Source organism: Nuphar pumila, chromosome 5, assembly GCF_984573655.1.
Source record: "Nuphar pumila chromosome 5, dmNupPumi1.hap1.1, whole genome shotgun sequence".
Lineage (NCBI taxonomy): Eukaryota > Viridiplantae > Streptophyta > Magnoliopsida > Nymphaeales > Nymphaeaceae > Nuphar > Nuphar pumila.
Genome location: NC_143253.1, coordinates 24,756,039 through 24,783,617, shown reverse-complemented (window position 1 = coordinate 24,783,617; position 27,579 = coordinate 24,756,039). Strand labels below are relative to the sequence as shown.

At 35.8% G+C, this 27,579-nt stretch overlaps 1 protein-coding gene across 3 annotated transcripts; it reads right to left on the bottom strand.

The window, feature by feature from the left end:
• Positions 1–829: 829 nt before the first annotated feature.
• LOC149837156 (uncharacterized) lies at positions 830–22,217 on the bottom strand. 3 transcript variants are annotated; one of them, XM_090005855.1, is made up of 10 exons: positions 21,762–22,217; positions 20,324–20,385; positions 19,601–19,655; positions 17,878–17,976; positions 16,917–17,003; positions 14,256–14,372; positions 10,478–10,570; positions 1,863–1,893; positions 1,557–1,737; positions 830–1,297 (listed from the first exon to the last, which is right to left on the bottom strand). In XM_090005855.1, exons 1-10 carry the CDS (start codon positions 21,861–21,863, stop codon positions 1,288–1,290), a joined length of 837 nt encoding a protein of 278 aa, XP_089861981.1. In that variant the 5' UTR covers positions 21,864–22,217; the 3' UTR covers positions 830–1,287. The 3 variants fall into 3 exon arrangements, with proteins under 3 accessions (XP_089861981.1, XP_089861982.1, XP_089861983.1); XM_090005856.1 differs by lacking the exon at positions 830–1,297 and having other exon boundaries at positions 1,355–1,737; XM_090005857.1 differs by lacking the exons at positions 830–1,297; positions 1,557–1,737; positions 1,863–1,893 and adding an exon at positions 3,250–3,330.
• Positions 22,218–27,579: the final 5,362 nt, after the last annotated feature.

Sequence of the window (27,579 nt, the reverse complement as noted above, 5' to 3'; positions counted from 1 at the left end):
TAGGAGTTTGACATAGCCACACGAGATGCACCACCACAACTCACACAAGATTCACATCATGGTTCTATTTATTACAGAAACCAGCAAGGTCTTGCACATGCCAGAAATTTATCCTTTTCAATAGAGACAATCAAAGAAAACGCAGGGAGGTCAACCTATATCAAGACAATTAAATAGCATTTAGATCCAAAGCTCTGTTTGGGAGCCGGACGGAGGGGAGACGGTAATTAATGGTGTAACTAGTACCACCTACCTCTACAGGCGTTTAGAAACTTTGTTTTGAGTGATGAGAATGGTGTTGAGCGTACAGAGCCTACTCAGAGCATTCCATAACCTTAAAACCAATCGGAATCACAAATATGATCTCAATCATCAGTGGTTATTTAATTATTAAAACATAACTAATTTGAGCTCTACTTGTTCAAATCCATGGATCCAACTAGATTTTCATGATCTTGAGTAATAATAACATGGACATGAAACGTCACACCTAATCAACACTTAAGAGTGGTTGGGATAATTTGCAGCTTCATCAGTATCGTTCAAATAGGTTAGTACTTAGAATTTCACCTATCACATATACCCACTTCTTTGTAACCTTGTCTAAGAATTTCGGACAACTTACCCTCTGACATTTAGAAAATGAAACCCTTCATTCAGTCCATGGCTAATAATTGGATTCTTGAACAATGGCTGGCAGGAGCAGTTAGTGCATGCCACCTTGTGTTGGGACATTGTAAGTTCGAATCCCAATGGTATGGTTGTATAACTGGTAAGAGTCTGACTAACCTTAAGCTTTCTCTGTTGAAGAAAAAACATATTTGACTTATTGAGAAGGGAATCCTCCATTCAAACCAAAAACAATTTGAACCAGCTGTGACAGATTATTTCTGATGCATCCTCATGGCCAGACATCGGACACAGGATTAATAGAGCCACTGATTTTGCAGTAAAAAAACTCAGATTTTTTTTTTCTTTTGAAAGGCAAGATGGGGTTAGGCGGACCCCTACCAGAACAATAGCCGCCCCATGTGGCAGAGAGATTCGATCCTGGGCCTTCAGCTTGACACAGAACCCCGCTCAGCAGTGACGGGCGCAACAAAGTAAATCTTGAAGAGGAAGGTTGAAACGTGCATAGTGGGCCATCCGAGTAGCAATTTCTGCCAACTTGGATGGCCGGCTTCCCAGTGGAAGAAGAAAGCAAGTGCACAGTGCAGAGTCAAGCAGTAGAGCAAGTCCATTCAAGATGAGATGCGTAGAGGGCGATGATTGTGCACAGGAAAGTTTTCATGCTTTTCTGCTCGCCAACAAAAACAAAAAAAGAAAAGAAAAGAAAAAGGATCTCTTAATCTACTTTATTGAGAGGCATCTTTATGCATTATAAATTTGAAATTCAGAAGAAACTTTTCTTGTATACACCATGATCTTGTGTAAATGAAAATGCATGCCTAAAATACATGTGACATGTCTCCTTTCATCAATGAATCTGTATGATTTCATACAAAACAGAGAGAGAGAGAGAGAGAGAGAATTTACACCAATTAATATTTTCTTACTTTTCATGACCATCAATTGGTGGGTCAATCTTGATTATCAGAGGCTGGTGGAGATCCATCGAAGGGTCAACAGAGATGGGCAACTGAGATGAGGTCATGGCATCCACGGCTGTTTCATTTTCCATCAAGGCCTTCTCTAAAGATGCCTTTGCCACTTTAGTAACACATACCATCAGGATCACTGCAAAAAAGAACAATCGAGATTTCAGCAAAACGTTCATGGCATGCATTTTGAGCCTCTAAATATCAGGATAAGAGAAGAGAGGAAAAGAAAGAAAGAAAAGACTAGTTACACCCATGACTCACCAGAGAGCATAAGCCCAGATACAAGCAGCAGCTGCATTAATGTCATTGGACAAGCGTATCAGAAAATGTTCCTTGGAGATTAAAAGTTAAACAGCACAGGAAGAAACTACTATTTCAAGTGCTTCACTAGCAATCATAGTGATCGGATTATACCATTAACACTATATGCATGAACTTCAAAAGTTCATAAAACACAAAAAAGAGTGGGCATGAGAGAGACTCGTACTGCTTGAAAGTAGAGAGTCGCTACACATTCTTGCATGGCTACTGTTCAATGAGAGGGCTATAAAGCTTCTATATTCAGAAGTCCTAGTCTTGTGCAATACATTAGACAATGTAAGCTCTTCATTGAAAAAAAGATCAGAACATAGGTAATATAGCCTTCTACTTCAATTCATGGATCACGAGCATGAAAACTAAAATCATTGAGTCTCAAAGAAACTAGTTATGCATAAGCATTAAAGCACTTGACTTGCAACTCATGAATTATTGAAGCATGACCCAGATTTTCATCTTGCAGATACAATGAAAACTAAAGAAATAGTTCATTGTCAGTTTGAGTAGAAACGGCACAAGTGCAAAGAAACATCATATTCTCAAGTGAGTTCACATAGTGATGCATTTTCTCATGCTTCATGTGTCAGTGTTTTTACTTAACAGTAAACAGAAAAGCAACAGCAATTTAATCCGAGAATAACTCCCCCTCCTTTTCCCAATAAAAATGATTTTGGACTCTTCCGTCAGCCAACAAAATGATGTTTATAAGAAATTTTCTCTACCAAACAATTCTCAAAGTGCATGGAATGAAGGGAGGAAGAAGATGAAGGTAACTGTGTTTCATTAAGAGGATAACTCTTCTTATCAGTGCTATAACAAAGAATGAGGCAAAAGACTGAAATGCCCTTACAAAAAGGACTAAATACTACTACGTATAAAAGAAAATAGAAAAAGGCTGAAATGCCCTTGTAAAAGGTGGCCAATACAACTATGTACAAAAGTAATAAATTACAACTATACCTCTACCTACCATACATTTTCACTCTCCCTCAAACTTGAGATAGCAGTATAGGAACTATCGCGAGTTTGAAGATGAGGCAAAACTGAACAGTTGGTTGAACCTTTGTGAAAAAAATTACAAGTTGATGTACTGATCGAACATACGGCAAAGAAATAACCCCTTCTTGATACTCTTGCTTCACATAATGACAATCTATCTCAATATGCCTTGTGCGTTCTTGGAACTCAGAATTTTGGGCAATGTGAATGGCACAACGATTGCCACAATGTAAAGCAGGTGTAGAAATATCCTCTCATGTCCCTAAGAGGCCAGCAAAGTCCAATAATCTCTAAAGTAGTTTGAGCTATTGGCTATTGCTTTGTACTCTGCCTCTGTAGTTGACAGAGCAATTCATTGTTACTTCACACTATGCCATGATATCAATGAGCTGCCCAACTCCAATGATGAGACCTACCAAGAGAATAACCCATAATGCATATTATCTCATACATACCGAATGATTCTCAATACTGCTGCCATGTGAACTAAGCGAAGTACACTCATAAACTAACTACATACATAAGCAATGTCAGGTCTAAAAATGGTCAAATAGATCAACTACCAACTAATTGACAATAGAAAGTGGGATCATCAAGTAATTCTCCACCCACTGCTAGAAGCTTAGCATTAGCTTCTATAGGTGTATCAACTCGTTTAACAGCTTCCACTAGTCTAGCTCGATCAACTAAATCAGTGGCATACTTATGTTGTACAAAATAAGTAGCCTCTCTTAGAGTATGCTACTTCCAACCCAAAAAATAGAAGGGCACCAAGATCCTTCATCTCAAATAGCTATCTTAACCTATGTTTGACATTTCATATGATCTGTACATCATTCATTGTCATAATCATATTATCAACATAAAGCAAAAGAAGACAATGACCTGTCAAACTATTTGATACAAACAATGTCGGATCATGATAACTTTGCCTGAAACCAAGATAATTCACTGATAACTGAATTTTAAAACCATGCTCTAGGGCCCTATATGAGCTCACAAAGAGCTCTCCCAAATAGACATTCTAACTTTGTATCAGTTACTTCTTATGGTAGCTGTAATGAATCCTCAAGGATTCAAATATAGAATGCCTACAAAGGGCAAGAGCACAAGAACAACCCACAAACGGGGACTCACAAGACCAACACGAGCACACACTTAAAAAATATGTATCTTATTCAACAAACATGCATTAGAAAATGCATAACATGAAATGGGACAAGAGGGCCCTATTTATATACAACATAGAGGGCCAAATGAGACCAAAGTAGCCATTGGGGAGGTCCCAACAAATATAGCCGTTGGGGATCCCCAATGACTCTATGGAATAAAAAAACCATAAAGCCCTCTACAAAAAAGTAAAGGACAAAAACTAAAAATAAAAGAAAAATAAAAAGGTCAATTCTGCCCCTAATGGCCAGGACCTATTATATGTACAAAATTACAAAAATACCCCTAGAGGGTATTACCTATTACAAGATAGAAAGCACACACACTAGGGCTGTCAACGGGTCGGGTTTTAGCATATCTACAACTTTCACACTCACTAACCTGATCAAACACTACAACTTTTGACTCCTCAAACAGACCAGTAGACAACATATATTGTGACCTTGAACTAGAGACATGACTGAGGCGTTGATGCTACAAAATTGAGGAATCCAAAATTGCTGTAAACACACACACACACACACACACACACACACACACACAGGTGCTGATGACCACGGCATATGTGGATGTCAACAATCAGTGTAAATTCATACCCTCAAAAATCTGAAATTAACATTGTGATTTGACCTGATGGGTGTTTTTATATATTAAAAAATTATTTTCTTTATAAAATTAAAAAATGACCATGGTTGGTGGCACTGGCAATTGAATAATTGATGCATTAAAGCACAATATAACTTTTGAATTTGTAAGGGTATAAATTTGTGGTCAGCATTGTTGATATCAATGTATTGCCATGGAATTTAACAGCTCTCTCATGGAATTTAACATCTCTCTCTCTCTCTCACACACACACACACACTCACACACAATCTTTGTACACAAATTCAATATTAATGGGTAAAATCCTTAGTTGTCAAAGGCGGCGCCTAGGCGACCTAGGTGCAGCCACACCACCTGGGCTTTTGGGTTTGGGTGGAAGGCCCTCTTTTATCGCCTAGGCACAGCCTAGGCTGAGACCGCCTAGGCTGAAAAGCCTTTTTTTGACCTTTTTTTAATTTGGTTGACCACTTGATCAGCCTTTTTCAAAAAAGGTGGAATAAAAAGGAAAAGGGTGGTGCTCTCTCTCTCTCTCTCTCTCTCTCTCTCTCTCTCTCTCTCTCTCTCTCTCCCCCCTTTCATCGGTTTGCTGCAGAAAGAAGAAGAAAAAAAACGCTCTCCTCTCTCTCTCTCTGTTTCTCACACTCTTTCACGCTCTTTGTTTTTCATGTTTTTTTTTCTTTCTTTCCTTCTTTTCTTTTTTCCTTTTTTCTTCTTCTTCCTGTTTTTCCTTCCTTTTTCTTTTTTTTCTTCTTCTTCCTGGTTTTTCTTCTTTTTTTTCCTTCTCTTCTTCTCTTTTCTTTTTTCCCTTTTTTCTTCTTCCTGTGTTTCAGTTATATATATATATATATATATATATATATATATATATATATATATATATATATATATATATATATATATATATATATAGTGTGTGTGTGTGTGTGTGTATAATAAATATATGATCTGTTTGACTGTTCTTTTTCACAGTTAACACTTAACATGCACCCACACATATCTGTGTATGCAATTCATATATAATTTGTTTGACTGTCTGTCATTTTTCATATATGATCTATGTCACATGGGTGTGGGGGTGCGGCACTTTAACAAACTTGGGTGCGGCAAAAAAAAATATATATATATATATATATATATATAATTTTTAAGTTTTAACAGTTAACAACAGTAACACTAATGAAATAAAAAACAACAAAGCGAGCGAGAGATGCAGAGAGAGGGACTGAGGGAAAAAGTTCGGGAGAGAGCGAGAGTGAGAGTAAGTGAGAGATGGAGAGAGCGAGTGTGAGAGTGACAGATTGGATTTATTAATTTCTGTAAATGGATTGAGTTTTTTAGGTTATTAGCTAATGGTAAAATAATGCATCACATCAATAGTTTATTGCTTGTATTATGTCTACAGAGCACGTTACCACTTTATTTACATTGTAAGTTGTATGGTTTGGTTATTCTATTTCTCATTTATTCTTAATTTTTTTGAGCAGGTTATCAATTGCATCATGGTTTGTTTATTTAATTATTCATTTCTTCTTATTTGTCTATTGTTGTTGACATGTTAATTTTTTTGTATACATGATTTTGTTTTTTGTATATCGTTTATTCACATTGTTAGTTGTATGGTTTGTTTATTCAATTGTCAATTTATTCTTAATTTGTTTGAGTATAATTGCTTTGCAGTGTACGACGACATATTATTTGTTTGTTGCTTATTGTTGATTGATTTTATGTTGTATACATGTTTATTATTAATTTTACTAGTTTGTTTACATATTTTGTATGTTTTTAAAAATTTTCTTTATTTGGGGTACTGCTTAGGCCATTCTAGGGGCTCACTGCCTAGGCCGTTTTACGCCTATGACAGCTAAGGTAAAATCTCATGCATTCTTTAGTATATCTGACACAAGGATTTATCATGGTCCATGCACTCTTAAAATATAATTTGAACCAATAATTTAAAATATCAAAATATATTTTGAAAAGGACAAAAAATGAATGGTCTAGATCAAGGTTGTCTATATCATACCGTATCATACATATCATAACTATGAAGAAAAATTATATGATACACACTTGTATCATGATATGAGTGCATATCGTATGTATCATACGATACGAGGTGTATCGTATGAAACAGGCTCAACGCACTTAAAAAGGGCTAAAGAGTAAATTTTTTTATTTTTGAGTTTTAAAGACCGCTTGAGGACTGACTTCCTAATTTGTGTAGAAACCATTAGAGAGGTATTCATGTACCCTAAGACTCGTGAGAGTAATTTGGGGGCCGATTCGTATGTAAGGAAGAGGGTTTTTATGATTTCATCAAGAGTGCATTTCCCCCATTTTTTCACTCAAGGAAGTGGGTTAAGGTAAAAAAAACCCTATTCATTCCTTTTTATTAAGCTTTTTTGGGCAAGATGACATCAAACGATTTAGCATGGCAATGCGGTACTCAAATAACGAGTGAAAACTGGTTTAAAATCGAGTGCAACTATTGCCATATTGTTATTTCGAGTGGTATCTCTCAATTGAAGCATTATTTAACTGATACATATCTCAATGTTGCGGCCTGAACGCCAAAAAAATTGTCGGATGCTGTGAAATGGCAATGCCAGCAATTACTAATTAGTTTATGAGAAAAAAGATAAGAAAAAAAGATGAATGAGGCAAAAATGGGGTATGCAGAGCTCTGGGAGGACGAAGATAAACTCCCTACTTCTGATCCTACAGCTCCTAACGTAGCATCATAAGTAGAAAGTTCTACAACGAAGGGAAGATATGCGGCTGGTGATAATAATAGTGTCGCAGGCACATAGAAAAAAAGAGTAGGAGGGAGTTCTTCGAGATAAGGTAAAGCTAGAGGATCTATTAGGAGTTTTTTCCTAACTATGACTACCCTTGGGGTGCAACCCAACATTCGTACTACTATGACTCCTCAACATTTAGTCGAGTAGACAAATATCGCGGTTGGAAGATGATTCTATAATGCATGCATTCCTTTCAATGCGGCAAATCCTTTTCATTTTCATGTTATAACAGATGTCATAACGATACAAGATGTCTTCATATCATGCTTTGAGAGGATCACAGTATGCCTTAACTTCTTAGATATTAATGTGAAAGAAGTTAAGGCATACTGTGATGAGATAAGGCAGTCATGGAGAAAAACTAGGTGTAGCATTATGGCAGATGGGTGGACAGACAGAAAGTCAAGGACCTTGATAAATTTTCTAGTTTGTTGCCCCAAAAGAACTATTTTTTAAAGTCAATTGATTTGTTTGATACGCCCAAGACAATAGATGTATTGTTCAAAGTTTTTTATCAGGTTGTACAAGAGGTCGAACCTCAAAATATTATGTAATTTATTACTGATAATACAACAAATTATAGGGCAACAGATAAAGAATTGGCATAAAATTTTGGGCCATTCTTTTGGACCCCATGTGCTGCTCATTGCAAAGACCTCATCCTTGAGGACATTGGCAACATAGATGAGGTACAATAGATAGTTGAATGCTACCAAGAAATTACTAAATTTATATGGGTTTTGAAACTAATGAGAAAGTACACTGGTGGTACTAAGTTGATTGTAGTACAGTTACTAGATTTGCTATGAATTTTTTGATAGTACAAAGTCTAGTAAATAATAGAACTGCACTAAAAAAATGTTTTCATCATGAGTGAAATGCATATCCCCATGCACACAAAAAAAAATCCCCCCAAAATTGTAGACATTGTAATCATAAGTGAATTTTGGGATTCATGCGTGAAGTTGTTTAGAATAACTATACATTTGGTTAAGGTGCTTCAATTGGTTGACAGTGAAGACGGACCAACTATGGGTTATCTCTATGAGGCCATGGATAAGGCAAAAAAGGTTATTAGAGATAATTTGAAGGAGAAGAAAAAATTGTACATACCTATATAGAACATTATTGATCATAGGTAGACTGGGCAATTTCATCAACCTCTTCATGCTACAACATATTATTTAAATCATGCATTTAGATACTCCCCTATGTTTAAAATGGATAGGGAAGACAACAAAGGACTTTTGGATTGGATCGAAAGGTTAAACCCTGATTATAGCATTCAAGATCAAATTCATAAGAAAATGAAAACTTATGATAATGCATCGTATGATGTGAGAAAACCTGCAGCAACGCGAAACTGTTCCACGATACGTTCAGATAATTTATTTTGTCTATTTCAATTGTAATTTCATATTGTTATTCAATTATGATGTTTTGTATGATTGTATATTTTTTATTGTCTTATTGATTTCTCATTTTCTTATTTTTTTCAGACATGTGGTGGGCTAGGATTGGAAGTAATGTTTCAAATTTGAGAGCTTTTGTCATTCACATTCTTAGCCAAACATGTAGTGCAAGTGGATGCGAGAGAAATTTGAGTATCTTTGAGCAAATCCATATAAAAAGAATAAATAGATTGGAGCACAAAAGGCTCAATGACCTCGTCTACGTTCACTACAACTTATAACTAAGGTAGAGGTATATAAAATTATAAAGTTTTTCTTGTCATTTTCTTTCAAAATCTAACTACTTTTATTTTTTTCATGTCAGCTTTTTAGGCAAATCGAAAAGTTATCAGTAAGGAGGCATAAAAAGCAATTTGATCCCATCAGTTTGGAACATTTTGATGAATTTGATGCATAAAAAGCAAAGTTTCTTTTGAATGAAAATGACATTTAGTGGAATAACATGGAAGGAGCACATGAGGTAGATGACGAAAACCACACGTATCTTGGAGACGATGTGAATGTCAAAGAAGAAGAAGATTATGATTATTGAGGTTTTATGTAATATGTTTTAAAAAAACTTAGTTATTTAACACTTAATTGTTTATAAACTTGGTTATTTTGTTTTTATTTACGTAATATGAAAGTATGAGTCTTGTGTCATGTTCTTAATTGCAAGATATTTAATATTTTGCATTGTTCTTATGAGATATGCATGCAATATTATCTATGATTCTATATTAGTTGATGTTTGATGATGTCTTATGCGGCTCATAGAGACATAAATGCTTCATATGTAATTTTATGGTTGTATTTTGTGCAATTCATCATTGTTTCATGTGATATGATTTTTTAGAATTTTTGCTAAAAATTTCTGATTTTTCTTGATTTTTTTTTATTTTATTTTAATTTTATTAAAAATTTACAATACGATACGGTGTAACTATGGGCCCGATCGATACAGGTTACGATACGATACATACAACCTTGGTCTAGATTTCACCAAAACATAAATGTAAATATAAAAAAAAGGGTTTTCACATTCTCCATCAAGCATCCTAAAAGATAATGGCCACAGGGGATAAGGAAGGAGATGAACTTGGTAACTGATTATGCTCACTCATCAAATAAGAAAAGGAAAAAACAAGCTATGCTTAGTTTGTAAACTCTTATTATAATCATCATACAAGGCCACTGAAGTCCAATATGCTTTGATGAGACTAATACTAATAGATAACCACTCCAGAGGTTCCAATATGTACCACTAACCAACCCAACTGGCCTCAAAGTAATACAAAAGTAAGGAACAAAATAAAACATGGAAAGCGAACATGTAACAACAAGATAAAATCAAGAAGTCCATACAAAATGAACAAAATGAAAGAGGAGAATCAAGGACCCCAGAAAATACTAGTAAATGATTGTTATACATGAATCAGCCCTATATATAAAATGGATTGACAATTTGCTTTTTCTCCTTTCTCACACTGCAGAATTACAATGAACATAAAACAATATGATTGTAACTTACCCAACGAGTTGTAGAAATTTCGTTCCAGCCATGTGTCACATCAGATAGATCTTTCAAAGTCGTCCCAACATATACCAATGCAAATGTTATAGGCTGCAATCATATGAAAACAAAAACCATCATCCATCTCAAGAGAGGAAAAAAGTGCAGCACAAAAAGGGAGAATAAGGTAACAACATATTGATGCTTGACAGTAATTTGTGCACTACTATGGAATTTCAAGAGCGTACTGGAGAAGTCTGCCCTAGAGAATTCATCAAGGTCCAAAATTAGAAACTGAAGAATGTTTAAAGTTGAAAAGCTTTCATCTTGTTGATAGTGTTCTTGCTATGAGCAAATATCAGTAGCACTCATCACCTCAATCTATACTCAAAACAAATGTATAGATCACAGAATCTGGAAAAGCAACCCTTACTATTGCAATGAATGAGGTAGAAAAGGGTTGATGAGAATATTGCAGAAGAATCAAAGAAAGGCACAAAATGGAAGCCTGAGAAGGACAAAGAAATTAACACAATGAAAAGAATCTGTTCCAAATTTGTTTCAGAGAGGTCCAGAAGTCTAGAGACTAGAATAAACAATGCCATGTGTAAGTGGTAAAAAGTTGCATGGTTACGTTGACAGAGGCTCAAACATAGAATGGGTCTTTACTTAATCATGAGTGGCTTTCATTGAAAGATCAAGCAATATTTTCCCACACACAATTTTCAACAGATGGTGGCAGCATCTCATTTTAATTCTGCACATGCAGTGGAAATAAAAACTATAATCTTAAATGGTTTTGGCATAGTATATATATTTTTCTATCATGCTATTTTAAATTTGATAGGCGGTGCACCACTAGGTAAGGATACATCATGGTGGAACGAGGATGTCAAATTAGCTATTAAGGTTAAAAGAGAGTGTTATAGAAATCTAAGTAAAAGTCGTGATAATGAAAATTTGGAGAAGTATATGATAGCAAAGAAGGAAGCTAAAAAAGTAGTTCGAAACGCAAGGGCTAAGGTATATAAGGAGGTTTATGACAAGTTGGATACCAAAGAAGGCGAGAAGGATATTTATAGGCTTGCAAAGATGAAAGATAGGAAATCGAGGGATTTGGGTATGGTTATATGTATCAAAGATGAAACACAAAGGGTTTTAGTTACAGATGAGGAGATTAAGGAGAGATGGAAAGATTATTTTGATAAGCTATTTAATGATAGTCATGCTCAAGATCTTGGAGACTTCTTCATTCCTTTTCATGAGATAAATCGTGACTTCATGCGTAAGATTTAAAAGAAAGAAATTGCAGAGGCTTTGAAGAAAATGAAATCTAGAAGGGCAGTTGGACCATATGGTATACCTATCGAGGCTTGGAAATGCTTGGGAGAGAAAGGTTTAGAATGGTTGACAAATCTTTTTAACTTGATTTGGCGAACAAATAAGATGCCTAATGAGTGGAGGAAGAGTACTTTGGTGCCTTTATATAAGAATAAGGGTGATATACAAGATTGCACAAACTATCGTGGTATAAAACTCATGAGTCATACTATGAAACTTTGGGAGAGGGTGATTGAGTCTAGGTTGAGGAAGGTTGTCATGATATCGGAGAATCAATTTGGTTTTATGCCTGGAAGATCAACTATGGAAGCTATACATCTTCTTAGACAACTTATTGAAAGATATAGAGAGAGGAACAAAGATTTGCATATGGTTTTTATTGATTTAGAGAAGGCATACGATAGAGTACCTAGGGACGTTCTCTGGTGGACAATGATGAAGAAAGGTGTTTCCCTAAAGTACATTAGTATAATTAAAGATATGTATGAAGGAGTAGTAACCAATGTCCGCACTTGTGGAGGGGTGACAACCAATTTTCCGATAACGGTTGGGTTACATCAAGGATCTGTTTTAAGCCCTTTCCTATTTGCGATAGTGATGGATGAGCTTACGAGATCAATTCAAGAAAATGTACCGTGGTGTATGTTGTTTGCTGATGATATTGTTTTGATTGATGAGTCTAGAGCTGGGGTTAATGCTAAGTTAGAATTATGGAGACAGACATTGGAAGCTAGAGGTTTTAAGTTGAGTAAGAGTAAGACTGAATATATGGAATGTCGGTTTAGTAAGCAACGAAGTAGTGATGGGAGTGTAGTGAAGCTTGGTGAGCAAGAAATACCGGTGAATGATTATTTCAAATATTTGGGATCCATTATTCAAAAGTATGGAGAAATTGATGGAGATGTAAATCATAGGATAAAGGTTGGGTAGATGAAATGGAAAAGTGCAACTGGAATGTTGTGCGATCGTAAAATGCCATTGCGGTTGAAGGAAAAGTTTTATAGGACGACTATTAGACCCGCTTTACTATATGGTACGGAATGTTGGGCTGCCAAGAGACATCATATTCAAAAAATGAGTGTAGCTGAGATGCGTATGCTTAGATGGATGTGTGGAAATACAATAAAAGATAAGATTCGGAACGAGGAGATACGTAAGAAGGTAGGTGTTGCATCCATTGAAAATAAGATGCGAGAGAATCGTTTACGGTGGTTTGGACATATTCGGTGAAGGCCTAATGATGCTCCAGTTAGAAGGTTGGAGAAATGGGAAAATATATTAGTTAAAAGAGGTTGGGGTAGGCCTAGGAAGACTTGGATGGAGATGATAGGAAAGGATATGAATGCTTTGAACCTCACCAAGGACATGGCATTGGATAGAAATGATTGGAGGAAAAGGATTCATGTGGAAGACCCAAAATGAATTTCTTTTTTGGTTCATATCGCTGACCCCAATTGTTTTGGGATGAAGGCGTAGTTGTTGTTGTTGTTGTTGTTGTAGTCAGTTTGTAGTGGACCTGACAATGGGAATGCTATCAGCTCCTTATCTTAGCCAAGTGGTATTGGGCCCCCTTTGTGCATCTTAACAAAAAAGTAGTGAGCAGTTCAATCAGAAAGTTGCAAACTGACCAGTTTGTTTCTCAAGTCATACGAACTAGAAATGCTTTCTCCTTTCTCACCTTATAAGAAAAATCTCATAGCCCCTTGTTTGTATACACGCATGATTATTGTTTACATAAAAGCAGTGGCTATTTCCATTACCTACTTTTCTCCCAAATAGTAGGTGATTTGTGATTATTACAAGTTGATCAACTGTTCAAGCCCAATGTCTCAACAAAAGCAGGTATTTGAGACATAAGGTGAAAATTTTCAAAATGAATATCCAAAATAAAGAACTAAACCTGTCAGAACGATAAGTTGGATTTAGCAAGAGCCTTCTCTCCAGTAAAGGCAGTTGAGCTTTGATCACCAACAAAAGATAAGCATAAATTTTCTTGATGACACCATATTCGTGCAAATAATGATGTTATATTAAATGAACAAAGAAAAACATTTATATAGCGCTCAGAAGCTATATATATATGTAGAAATCGTAGGTGAAAGTTGTATCGACTCAATCTAACCACATAGATGTGTTCATCATGGTTTGTTTGCTAAGGATCAAGCCTTGGATCGTTCTTTTCTGATGTAAAACATCATTTTTTTTCGAGTTATGAACTTTTGGCAATTTGTGGGCCGTTGATTTTTTAACCTCTTTAAAAACCTAATCACATGATTCAAAACAAGTTTCATACTAAACAAACCATGTAGATCACATCCATAACATTTGATCTACAATAAATTGTAAACTTTTGAAAAAAAGAATTTCTACTCACTAGTTCCTTACCTTCATTAGTAGTGAATATTTACCCTATATATATATATATATATGGAGAGAGAGAGAGAGAGATTCATACCATCATTCCCAACCATGAAGCCATCATATATTCACCTACACTGATAGGAGTTACAGACAGGAGGTAGTTCAACATATTGAAAGGAAGTAGGGGGACAAGCCGGAGCAGTAGTACTATCTGCAGAAGTGAAATAGATAATGCAAGATCAGTCTTTGTGTCATCATATCAATGCAAAAAAATGGAGCTAAAATGCTACAAAAGAAGAAGAGAACAAACATCAAATATAACATGCCACATGGACATTCAGCATTTGCACCCCGTGTCAACATAACACAATACAAAACTTGGACGCACCAGAACATTTCACGGACACGGACAAACCAATGTTGGACACAAACAACATTGCTTCATTAACTTTATATACCTTTTGTGATCTTGATTACTTATTTTTTGTTCACTTGTGTTCCTTTTCTTTCAAAATTTATCATTGATTATGTTACATTTCAATTTCAACTCAGATTTATTATTTGATGTTTTTAATTATAGTCACTTAGAATTGTTGTACAAAAGATTGCATCTGAGATGATATTCATGTTTTAGTGCATGTGTATGTAAGGCCATGTCCCATATCCTATTTTTGGGAACTGACATGTCGTATCAAGCATATTCGCATCATTGCCCATTACCACATCCATATCCATGTAAAGAAGAATATGACGGAAAGAAAACCTAGTTGTGGACCTTGTGGTTTATTTCAAATAACCATAACATTTGAAGTATATTTCATCTTTTCAAGATGAAAGTTCAGATATCTACAAACTGTTTCAGCAGGTCAGAATTGCCGGAGTTTCTCTATTGATTTTCCCATTTCACCAGGTGCACAATTCTAAGTGAAGATGGATTTGGTCAGTCTCTCCTAAATATCTATTAAGTTAGAAGAATAAAAATTCACCTTTTTTTATAAGAAAATAAAAAAATACCATTTGTGAAGTGTTCATTTTCGGTAACTGATATTCCTTAAATTCAGTCATTCATCTAATATAATAATGGCAGATCAACCAATAATTAACATAAACCCTCAGTTCAACAAAGGAAAAATTCAGGACAATCTGAAACAATAGGAAAGGAATGCCTAATGGAAATGCACTAGTCAAAATTCCATGTGCTGGAAAATCATGTAACACCCATAGTCACAAATATCGGTCTCGGCTGTATCTCGGCAAGGCAATTTATCACGATAATATAGGTTTACTTGATAAATCTTGGAAAAACTCGGTGCTTAAAAAAAGTTAAAAAAATACAAAAACGTTTGGAATAAGAAAAATAACATGTTTAGATAATAAAATAATAATAAAAAATAAAAAATAAGGAATACAAAAGTAGTTAAGATATAGAAAAGTAGTAAAAAAGTAAAAGGTAACTCATGATATTGTGATATTATCACAATAATATTGCAATATATATACATTTTTGATATTTCCAAAATATCATGATATTTGGCCTTTAATATCGTTTTATGAATTTACAACCATAGTGTTACTATATTTTCAAATATTTGGGATCTATTATTCAAAAGTATGGAGAAATTGATGGAGATGTAAATCATACGATAAAGGTTGGGTGAATGAAATGGAAAAGTGCAACTGGAGTGTTGTGCGATCGTAGAATGCCATTGCGGTTGAAGGGAAAGTTTTATAGGACGACTATTACGCCCGCTTTACTATATGGTACGGAATGATGGGCTGCCAAGAGACATCATATTCAAAAAATGAGTGTAGCTGAGATGCGTATGCTTAGATGGATGTGTGGAAATACAATAAAAGATAAGATTCAGAACGAGGAGATAAGTAAGAAGGTAGGCGTTGCACCCATTGAAAATAAGATGAGAGAGAATCGTTTACGGTGGTTTGGACATATTTGGCGAAGGCCTAATGATGCTCCAGTTAGAAGGATGGAGAAATGGGAAAATATATTAGTTAAAAGAGGTCGGGGTAGGCCTAGGAAGACTTGGATGGAGATGATAGGAAAGGATATGAATGCTTTGAACCTCACCGAGGACATGGCATTGGATAGAAATGATTGGAGGAGAAGGATTCATGTGGAAGACCCAGAATGATTTTCTTTGTTGGTTCATATCGCCGACCCCAATTGTTTTGGGATGAAGGCGTAGTTGTTGTTGTTTGTTGTTGTTGTTGTAGTATTACTATATTTTCAAAATATCACCTATATCTGTGACTATGGTAACACCATGACAGGGTTATTGTTTATTCAGCAATTTGATCTCAGTTTATGGCTCTAGTAACTCATCATATACAAAGAAATTAACACTTAGATTCAAATATCGGAAAAACATAGAAATTAAAAGCATGGAAGAGAGCAATCGTACAACACATTTGTATATGGTGGAGAAGACCATTTTATAATGCAAAACTACAGAACAAGTATAAAGATGTAAATATTAATAGCAGACTTCTTGTGGTGTTCAGATAAAAACTGCAGAATTCTGCTAACTTATGATCTAAATTTAGAGGAATTGATTGCCAAGAGATCCCTGGTTTGAATTGCACTGTGGAGTATCCTAGAGCTTCTCCATCAGCAGAAAGTACAAACAGCAAATTGACTATCAATAATGACAAAAGAATGAAATAAAACAAAACAAATGACCATGTAATAAAAAGTATGCAAACAAAAATCAATTCCATTAGTAAAGGTTCCTCAAACCTTAAATCCTGATCTCTGAATTGCAATAAAGACGGCCTGAAACTGTGGATAATCTTTTAACTTTGCAATAACCAAGGGCTTTCCGATCTGCATGAATTACCAGCATAAGAAATGGCCCACCACAGGAAAAAAAAAGCCAGTAGATATCCAATTACATGAAGAGAGTAAATTTACATTGCACGGGCACAAACTATTATAAAGCAAACATAAACTATATACAAATTTGCAAAACATTAACTCATGCCACTGCCATCAGAATGAGCAAGCCCCCTTTTATGAAAAGAAAATTGGCATTCCAATTAAAAGAAGCAAGACACCAAAAAATATAGAATGAAAGAAAGCCACCCAAGCTGTCAAAAACAATCACAGGAAAAGGACTAGACAAGAAAAGTGGCTACATTTACAAAAGACAGCCAGATCTTTAAACTGTGTTAAGAAGAATATTAGCAGAAGGTTATCCTATAAAACACATCTAATCTATATCACTGGCTACATTCTATGCTCACATCGCACCTCATATATGAGATGTAGGTCATTTTTATCATCAGACTATTCACCATATTTAAAAGGTTAGCAGAAGGCTATCCTATAAAAGACATCTAATCTGTCATTGACCACATACTGTGCTCACCTCACATCTCACACATGAGATGTAGGTCACTTTCACCATCAGATTATTCACCACTGTTAAAGCAGATTTCTTTTTTGTTCAGTCCTATGCCAGTTCATGTGTGCAATATCAAGATTTGAATGCACGTGCATATTCTGTAAAATACATTGATGAGGTAAACTATGAACTTGTATTGAAAATATAACAAATGTGTCCTGTTTTGCTGAACAGAAAAGGAAGCTTTCCAAGATGGAATATAAAACCAAAAAAAGAAAAAGGAAGCCTCAGGCTCCTAGTAAATGCCTGACAGCCACATCGACAGCTTCAAGATAATAGGGTTCAGATACAAACCGTTCTACCAAGAAAAAATGCTGCTGTTGCACCAATGGTAGCACCAAGAGAATCTGCAATAAAGCCCACAGGCAACCCAAAAAGGTAGCCACCTCCCAGCTGAAACATTTGAAGACAGTAACATAATAAATATTACATGAAGACCAGCTAAAATAAACATGTGTTCTTCATAGTCACAATGATTGCACAAAAACACATGCAAAATTAGTTCAGTCAAAGAATGCACACAAACATAAGAAAGATTAAAAAAATAATATAACAGCCTTAGATTTGGTAGGTTGAGAAGACTATCCTCCTTTTTGCTACTGACCATGTTTGATTATGCCAAATGATTAATTTTCATCCTTTGTAAATAAAATAAAATGATAGGGCACAACATCCACAACATTATAGTCATTGTCACTATCATTGTTTTTGTTCTCATTGTTGTCATATTGGTGTTACTTGTTAATTGTTATCATTCATTGGATCCCTTGTCAAAGAAGTACCTAGAATATTTCATAAAATAAGGCCCATTCTGCCAATAAAAAAAGGCCTTTTCCAACCAAACAAGTGAAAATAAATCATAAGTGATAGATTGCATTAGAGGTCATGGACTAACCTGAGCAAGATGCTATGAAGATATTATCACATTAAACTCAATTTTGCACAATCATATGGATACAGGCCAATAAAAAACTGGTTCTTTATGTGAAACAGGGGCCAAGGCTCCAAGCATAGACAAATGCATGCTACAGACACAAATACAAATTTCTGAGAATATCATGTCCATTTTTCAGCATGATGATACAGGCACAAATTTCAGCTGCACACACACACACACACACACACAACCGACACCGGGATGTTGCCCAAGGGATGGTCATCACTTCATCCAATGCTCTTCCCTCAGCTTAATGTTGTCATTGACAAATGACAATGATCATCTAATTTATCCTGTGGATTTTATCTGCCAGCAAGGCTGGAAAAGTTAACTGGACACCCAGTCGAAATCCTTCCAAGTTAACCAAGATTAGCACTGGAATGTGACAAAAATTTAGTCAGGTTTCCTGAATTAAACCTATCTCTACTTACAAACATATCCCTTCGGCACCCAAAAAAAGGTAAATTTCAGCATCTTCTCAATATCTGTTTGGGTCAAGACTTGGAGAGCATTCTAACCGGAGTCCCTCTAACAATCACATTCTAGTGTGTGACAGCAACCCCAAAGCACTCGCATTGCTACCACACCGAGGTCTTAAATTATCTAAGTTTAAAAATAAAAACTTAAGAATAAAATAAAAGAGCTTATATATATATATATATATATATATATATATATATATATATATATATATATATATATATATATATATATATATCCATTCTCACACCCACACTTTTTTTAAATTACAGTCACACCCTTCACACCCACACCTGCACCTATGTGACATAAGTTCTCCACGACCACTCAACACATCAGAAGAAATACCAGATTCTGCAGCAAAAGACATCCAGGGTGTGTATACACCAAAATTCCTTGAGGTAGTACGTTTTTGAGCCAAAGCAACATAAAATATTTGTTGAAAAGCTAAAATAGATGATACTGTGGAACAAACATGGGAGTAAAGACTTTCTTATTGGTGACTTGCAATGGAGTCACATCTTCCTCAAAACTAATAATGATACTAAACTTACAGCATATGGCTCCAAAAAGGAACAAAAGAAGGCATTCCATACTTACAGTAAGTATTGAAGCTGGAACTGCTAGCACTGTAAGAGGTATGTATGCAACAGCTCTGAATAGTTTACAATAGGAGTTAGTGATTCACAGCTTAGGACAAGGATCAGTGCATGTTGCATGCATAAAAATGTTGTTTTTCAAATTATATATAATCCACCCAAGAGTTGGTCAGACATGTATCCATGAGAACTACTGTAGAGGAAGAAAATGAAAAGCAGTGATCAGCCAAAAATTTAATATCCATATTTAACGCTAGAAGAAAGTGCAAGAGCACATTCAAGGGACATCTGAAACTGGGAATAAGAGCAATGAGTTCCAGATTGCCATGTGGTGGTTTAACAGGAATTCAAACATACAAAAGTGTTTTAAAATAATTCTTTAAGATGTTGCGATAATGAGTAATGACTAATTACAGATGTTGTGATATGAGTAACGACTAATTACAAGGATTTACCACCTAAGCATACAACATGACAAAAATGCAGAATAAAGTGGGCAAAACTGGTTAAATATGTCATTCAGTATCTTAAGAATATGTATAAAGATGCACAACTTAGGCACAAAGAGTACATGCATGAAAAAATGAATGTCCATTTAATGCATAAATTGTGTGAAAATAAGCAACCAAACATATTTTTGTGATGATGCATTTGGACCAGAGAGAAAAAAGGGAGGAGGGATGGGGAGGAAGCGGTGCGGTTGTTTCTGAAAATTGGAACTTACAGAACAAGTGGACCCCAAGGACCAAGATTCTGCTTTACCCAAACCAAGAAATCCTTCAAAATCTGCAGCAAATACTTTCTTATTTAGCAAGACTGGCAGAAGTAATACAAGGTCCAAAATGTTACAAAGTAATCTGCTGAGCTGATAAAAGATCCATCATATAAACAACAAAAAGATTTTTTTCTATAAATAGCAAACAGTGAGCTAACAAATCAATGTCACTTTCTTCCAAAAACTAACGGCCAAAAATGTGAGCCAGATGAACACCACATGGTTTCCCTGTCAAGGTGAAACATAGTTCCCCATTCCACCTCCAATACTGAATACGATAACAGTCACAGTCATGATGTCACCTTGTGACACAGAGGTCAAGAAGATACATACTTCTTGTTCATCTTTTTCCTTTATGGTACCCAAGCTGGGGAGTAGGCCACCAACGGTGCTGAATATTATGATGAATATGAAGCTCTGACCAGAAATCACAATCCAGTGGAAAAACTCAAGACATTCAAAGGCAAGGTTGAAAATCAAAGACATCTCTGAATGATCACCAAATGAAAGGTCGGTGATGCACAAAGTTGAACATTGAGGTGGCAATACATTTGAATGTAAGCTAAAACATTTTCATGTCCCCATGAGAGAGAGGAAAACATGAAAGGTGAAAAAGTTTGTAAATGCTCGAACTGAACTTTAAGACCATAGAAAGCCATAATTCACACTAACCAGGTTGTATAAATCAACTACAGCTTTACATGTCCAATTCAAGGATAAGAATGAAGAGCGAACTACCCACAAAGGATAGTCCAAGGACAAACCCATTTCCCGGAACACAAAGCACATAGCTAACATTCTGACATATCAGTTGCAATCGACCATTCACATAATCGAAGCAAATGACACCAGAGAGACAATTGCCGTTCTCTTCCCATCATCACCCACAATAAAAAAGAATCCCCACTTCTCCAATTAATCGTCAAAAGCAATCACGGAACACCAGTTCTACGCCGACACTTCAAAATGAACTAAACACTCATCAAAGAAACGGCAAATAACATCAAACGAGGCGAAAGAACCCAAAACTCATCCCAATTTTCGCAATCAGATCCAAATTCCCAACAAAAAAGAGAAACGAAAGAACCTCTAGGCACAAGCCAACCACAATACTCTCAAAAGTCAAACCTAATCTACATTGAAGCAAAAAAGAGGATAAAAGAGAAATAAAAAGCAAAAGGAATTGAACCCTTAATCAGATCACCCAAATGCAAACAAATTCAGATAAGAAAGAATCAGAGAAATCCCGAATTCTGGGAGAAGGGTGATTGCCATCAAGAACGCCCAAATGTGTTGATGGGTGATCGAGAAAACGACCCAAAACGTCCCGCAATATAGAGAAATTGAGCCAGAAAACACGAAGAAGGAGAGGTTTTTATCGTTTTACCTTGTCAATGGGGAGGGTGAAGAAGGCGGTGGTGATGGCGGCGAGGAGGAGGAGGAGGAGGAGGAGGCGAAGGGCGGAGGGCCAGGAGAGGGAGAAGGCCATGCTGGTGAGCCTGAGCCTGCGTCGCCACGGCCTGCAGTCCTCGTCGTCGTCGCCACCGACGGCCTGCCTCCACGATGACCTCCACCTCAACCCACCCTGCGAGGTTGCCAGATTTAGAGACGATCGCCTCCCCTCCAAATAACTCAACCCCTCCACCCCAAATGTCCCCTTACACTAGTGACCACCCAAAAGAACGGTGCCCCCAATTCTGTCTCTCTCTCTCTCTCTCTCTCTCTCTCTCTCGATTGAGAAGAGAAGAATAAGTGAAGATGAAAGAGAAGACAGGGTTATTAGCAAACAAATCAATCAATCACGCAGCTGCCATCTCCCCTTCATTTGGTTCTCTCTCTCTCTCTCTCTCTCTCTCTCTCTACAATACAAGATAGCTATGTCTTGACTCATGAATGAGTTTTAAAAATAAGCCTTCTGGGATCAATTTGGTTTCACTCTGTCACCCCCTCCTCATACCCTTATGAGATCCTATTGATGTAAGTTGTTTTGATCAAAAGATGGATTCAAATCGTATTTCTTTTATGAAAAACTGTGATTTTTTTAATCTAAAAATTTCATATTTTCTCAATCGTTGATTTTTTCAATTACTACAAAAGTTTACAAACAAGTTTTGATTTTGACAATTCAAATGTTGATCTTCACTGAATGAACGATGTAGATCACATTTATGAAGTCCGATTGATCCAAACAAATCTCAAATAAGGTATGAAGATAGGGATGACTCAATAGATGTGGAACCAGACTCTTGTCGGACCAATGAGGGCTCAGCTTGTCCAGCAAGAGCAGTTAGTGACGTTAATGATATGGTTGTACAATTGGTAGGGTCTGTCTAACCCCATTTTTCTCTGTAAAAAAACAGATTCTTGATACTTTACCATTTTGTAATTGTTTTTTTACATAACTGGCAGCATTTGGTCATGGGTATTTGAGTTTTGTGTTTTTTTTTGGTTTTGTGGAAGACACCATTGATTGTGGCTTATTTGAATAAAAAGGTGCTTCTCACGTAGGTTCAATGGGGACCCGCCTCCTCACCTGGATGTCAGGCTGCATCCTTTTTTTTTTTTGCTTTACGGTGGTACCATGGAGCTCCAAGGGTTCCGGTGTGGTGAAAGTGTCCTTAGCTAGTAGACCGGTGGTCAGGGTTCCATTCTCACGAGCATGGCGACTCTACTTGAACTACAAGTGCTCTACAGGTTTACACGTCCGGGACAGCGACAGGCTTAGCCAGCATGACCGAAGTAGGTTATATGCCTCCCGAAGACACAAGGTTTGCTACAGTACGTGTTCGGGGTCCGAATGAGAGCCACATATATAAGCACGTGGGGCTCGTATCCTCGTGTGTGTCGGCATCACTTAGCGTCGGAGTTTGGTGCATTTACAAAGACTTAAGTACCATTTCCCGTCATTCTCACCATGAAACTATGGTTCAAAAAAAAGACAAAAATATTCTCCATCTAGAAAAGTGAAATGCCAATTCGAGAAAAGGACAAAAGTATCCTCTATCCAGAAATGGAAAGATGATGTTAACTCTTCAAAGTCCAAATGTTTCATTTTCACCCTAAGCAGTAAATGTTTGCACCATCTGCTATAACAGGAGCTCCCTTTGATGATGCACCACATTTGTCGTTGTCTGTTGCTGCCGAAGCACCCTTTACTGTCATCTGCTGTCATCAGAGCAACCTTTATCGTCGTCTGCTGCCGCCGGAGTACCCTTTACCATCGTCTGCTGCCGTCGGAGCGACCTTTATCGTCGCCTGCTGTTGTCAGTGCAACCTTTGTCATTGTCTACGCAGTGGAAGCATCGTTGCCGCCATCGACTGGATCTACCTTCTGAGTGTTTCTCTTCCACTATCGGATTACCAAAACTCATGTCATTTCAGTGAGTTTCGTCTAAGGTTTTGTTATGTAAACAAATCGATTTGTAATCTGAATGCTAAATCATACTACTGGTTGCACTATTTATGTTAAATAACACCTATTTTTATATTAAAATAAATCGATTTGTACCTATCCACCTTTTGGGCATCGAAAAATAATTAGCACGATTTGTTCTTATGAAGGCCAAACATTACAACGATATGTACTTATGAAAGCTAAATTTCTACAATGATTTGTACGTTGGAATGCAACAATAATTTATACATTTAATGCAGTAGTGATTTATACGTTCAATGCAACAACGATTTATATGTTTGAAGCAGTAACAATGTGTATTTATGGTTTATGAAGTTACCACGATTTATACTTAAGTTTGCTAAATCGTACAACAAGGTTTACTTATAAAGCCCAAACATTACAACGATATGTACTTATGAAGGTTGTGATTTCTACAATGATTTATAAGTTTGAAGCAGCAATGATTTATACATTTAAAGCAATAACGATGTGTATTTATGAAGTTACCTCAATTTGTACTTATGTTTGTTAAATCTTATAATGATGTTTACTTATGAAGCCAAATATTGTGACGATTTGTAATGTTGGTGATTGTTTAATGAATGAAATAATTTGTAATATTATATACTTGGGGAGGCGGTTGTAACATATAATGGTGTGGTTAAATTTATGTGTTGTGCAGGTTAACCATGACTAAAGTTCATAAGACAAGAAAGCCTCCGCCGTTCGATGGGATAACTATTGGAAAAATTATCCGCCAGTCCCATATATATGAGCGTTATGAAAGGTACCAAAATATAATGAAGATTGAGACTGATAACGACATGGACAAAGCATTTGAATTGTATAATGCAGAGCATTATCCATCAGATATTGAAGCTGAAGAGCAAAGAAAGAAGGATGAGGAAGAACTAAAGAAAAAAAAAAAGAAGGATGATGAAGAAAAGGAAAAGCAAAAGAAGGAGGAGGAGAATGAAAAGCAAATGAAGAAAAGACAAATGAAAGAGGAGGAAAATGAAATGCAAAGAAAGAAAACACAAATGAAGAATGAGGAGGAGGAGAGGCAAAGGCAAATGAAGAATAAGGAGGAGGAAGAGAAGGAAAGACAATTAAAGAAGGAGGAGGAAGAGAAGGAAAGACAAATGATGAAGATGAAAGAGGAAAGGCAAATGAAGAAATATCATAATGAAAAAGAGAATGAAATGCAAATGAAGGAGAAAGAAAAAGAGGATGAAAAAGAAAAGAAAAGGCAAAGGAAGGAGAAGGAGAACGAAAAAGAAAATGAAAGGCAAAGGAAGGAGAAAGATGACGAAGAAGAGAAGGAAAGGCAAAGGAAGGAGAAGGATGACGAGGTAGATAAGAAAAGAGAAATGAAGAAGCAGAATGAAGAAGAGAAAGAAAGGAAAAGGAAAAAGTAGGAAGAGGAAGAGAAGAAAAGGGAAAGGAAGGCAGAAGTAGAAAATTAGAGGAGAGAGGCAAATGAGCGAATGAAAGAAGAATTAGAAAAGCAGAGGAGGGAGGCGACAGAGTGAAGGAGCAACAAGAAAGGCAGAGGAGAAGAAGAGAGAATGAATGGGGAACAAGAAAATCAGATGAGAGAGGAGGAGGAGGAGGCGGAGCGAATGATGGAGCAATAAGAAAAATAGAGAATAGGAGGGGATGAAGAGGAGAAAAGTATGATTAAGGTACGTAAATCGCTCCTGTCTATCACGATTTACTGTGATGTGTATTATTATGTATAATGATTACTGTGATAGTGATTACTATGTATAACGATTAATATGATAACGATTACTATTTATAACAATTACTGTGACAGTGATTACTATGTATAGCGATTATTGTGACATATGTATAGCGATTAGTACGCATAGCGATTACATAACAATTTATTGTAACAGGTATTATTATGTATAGTGATTACTATGATAACGATTACTATGTATAGCTATTACTGTAATAACGATTACTATGTATAGTGATTATTATGACCTATGTATAACGATTAGTATGCATAACAATTACTTTGATATTGATTATTGTGTATACGATTACATTGATAGTGAATGTGCAATAATTATTATATATAACGATAACTGTGTACAACGACGTCTAAAAGTACAAATAAGACTAATTTTGATTTGATATGAATAATATGCTATTTTGCATTACAGAGAGGTCAGAAGAGAAGTAGAGCACCGGGTGAAAAGCTCAGAGGGTGCTGACAGTGGCCTGTAGTTCTGTCATGGTATGGACAACTAAGTGAATATCAGAAGGATCGATTGCAAAATATGCACTTCGGCGAACTTCTGGACCAACATTATTTTGAAAGGTGCTGGAACACCATGACCCACCTGGTCAATAAGTGAAATAATAAGACGAACACATTCGAGTTTGATTGTTTTGAGATCACAATGACCTTAGAAGATGTGACGCAAATTATGGGTCTTAAATGCAATGGAAGTGTTATCTTAGCACGAGATTCAAACTATAATGCAAGTGACAAGTGCACGACCATTCTAAGAATGTCGATGGAGGACTGGGGTCAATGTATTTCTGGTAGAAGCAATTACACATCGATGAAAGTTTCTTCTTTCTGTAATAAATAGGAAGGTCGGTCTGCTACATGTGCATCTGAAAGAGCTGACCAAGAGTTGCACAACTTTCTTCTTTATTTTTTTGGACTTACTTTATATTTGGATTTGTTTGGTTCGAGGCTAAGTTACGTATGACTTCCGTTCTTGGAAGTCTTAGATGAAGTCAACAACTATACATGGAGTGTTGCTATGCTCGCACACTTGTACAATCAACTTTATCGCGCGAGTAAAGGTACAAAAATCGTCGAAGGATTTTGGCCATTTGTCTAGGTAATTATTTATTACATATTTGGTAGTTGTAGACTAATATCGTTGAAGGTTATAGTCCTACTAATATATTATTTTTGTAGGCCTGGATGTATGAGCATATTGTCGCCTTGTGTCCTTACTGTGGCCCTAAGATTTGTGGTTTTCCCAAGATAGGTCGGTGGGCGGCAATAAATGTCAAGGAGGATAATGCTAAGTTCATTTTAGATGGTTTGCAATTAAATAAAGTAAATGGTTTAAAATCGTTTATAACCGTTTCAGCATTTATCATTGATTAGTATAAATCGTTGAAATGCTTAATATTCTTAAGTAATCATCGCTGCAGGATTTTATCTTCGTTAGTACAAATCATTATCGCATTAACATTTAACATTTAACATTTAACATTTAACATTTAACATTTAACATTTAACATTTAACATTTAGCATTTAACATTTAACATTTAACATTCATTAGTATAAATCGTTCTACTGTTTAACATTCTTAAGTAATGATCGTTGCAAGATTTTGTATTCCTTAGTACAAATCATTAACGCTTTAGCATTTAACTTTCATTAGTGTAAATCTTTAAAATGTTTAGCATTCTTAAGTAATCATCATTGCCAGATTTTGTCTCTGTTAGTATAAATCGTTATCATATTAGCATTTAACATTCATTAGTATAAATAATTCTAATATTTAGCATTATTAAGTAATGATTGTTGCAGGATTTTGTCTTTGTTAGTACAAAGCATTACCATTTTAGCATTTAGCATTCATTATTGTAAATCATTGTAATATGTAGCATTCATTAATGTAAATCATTTTAATACAAAGTACTCATTAGTAACAATCGTTATAATATATTTAACACTCGTTATTATAAATTATTTTAATATTTAGCATTCATTAGCATGAATAATTATGTCTATACCTAAACCATAATATCCAATGTATAGGTTGT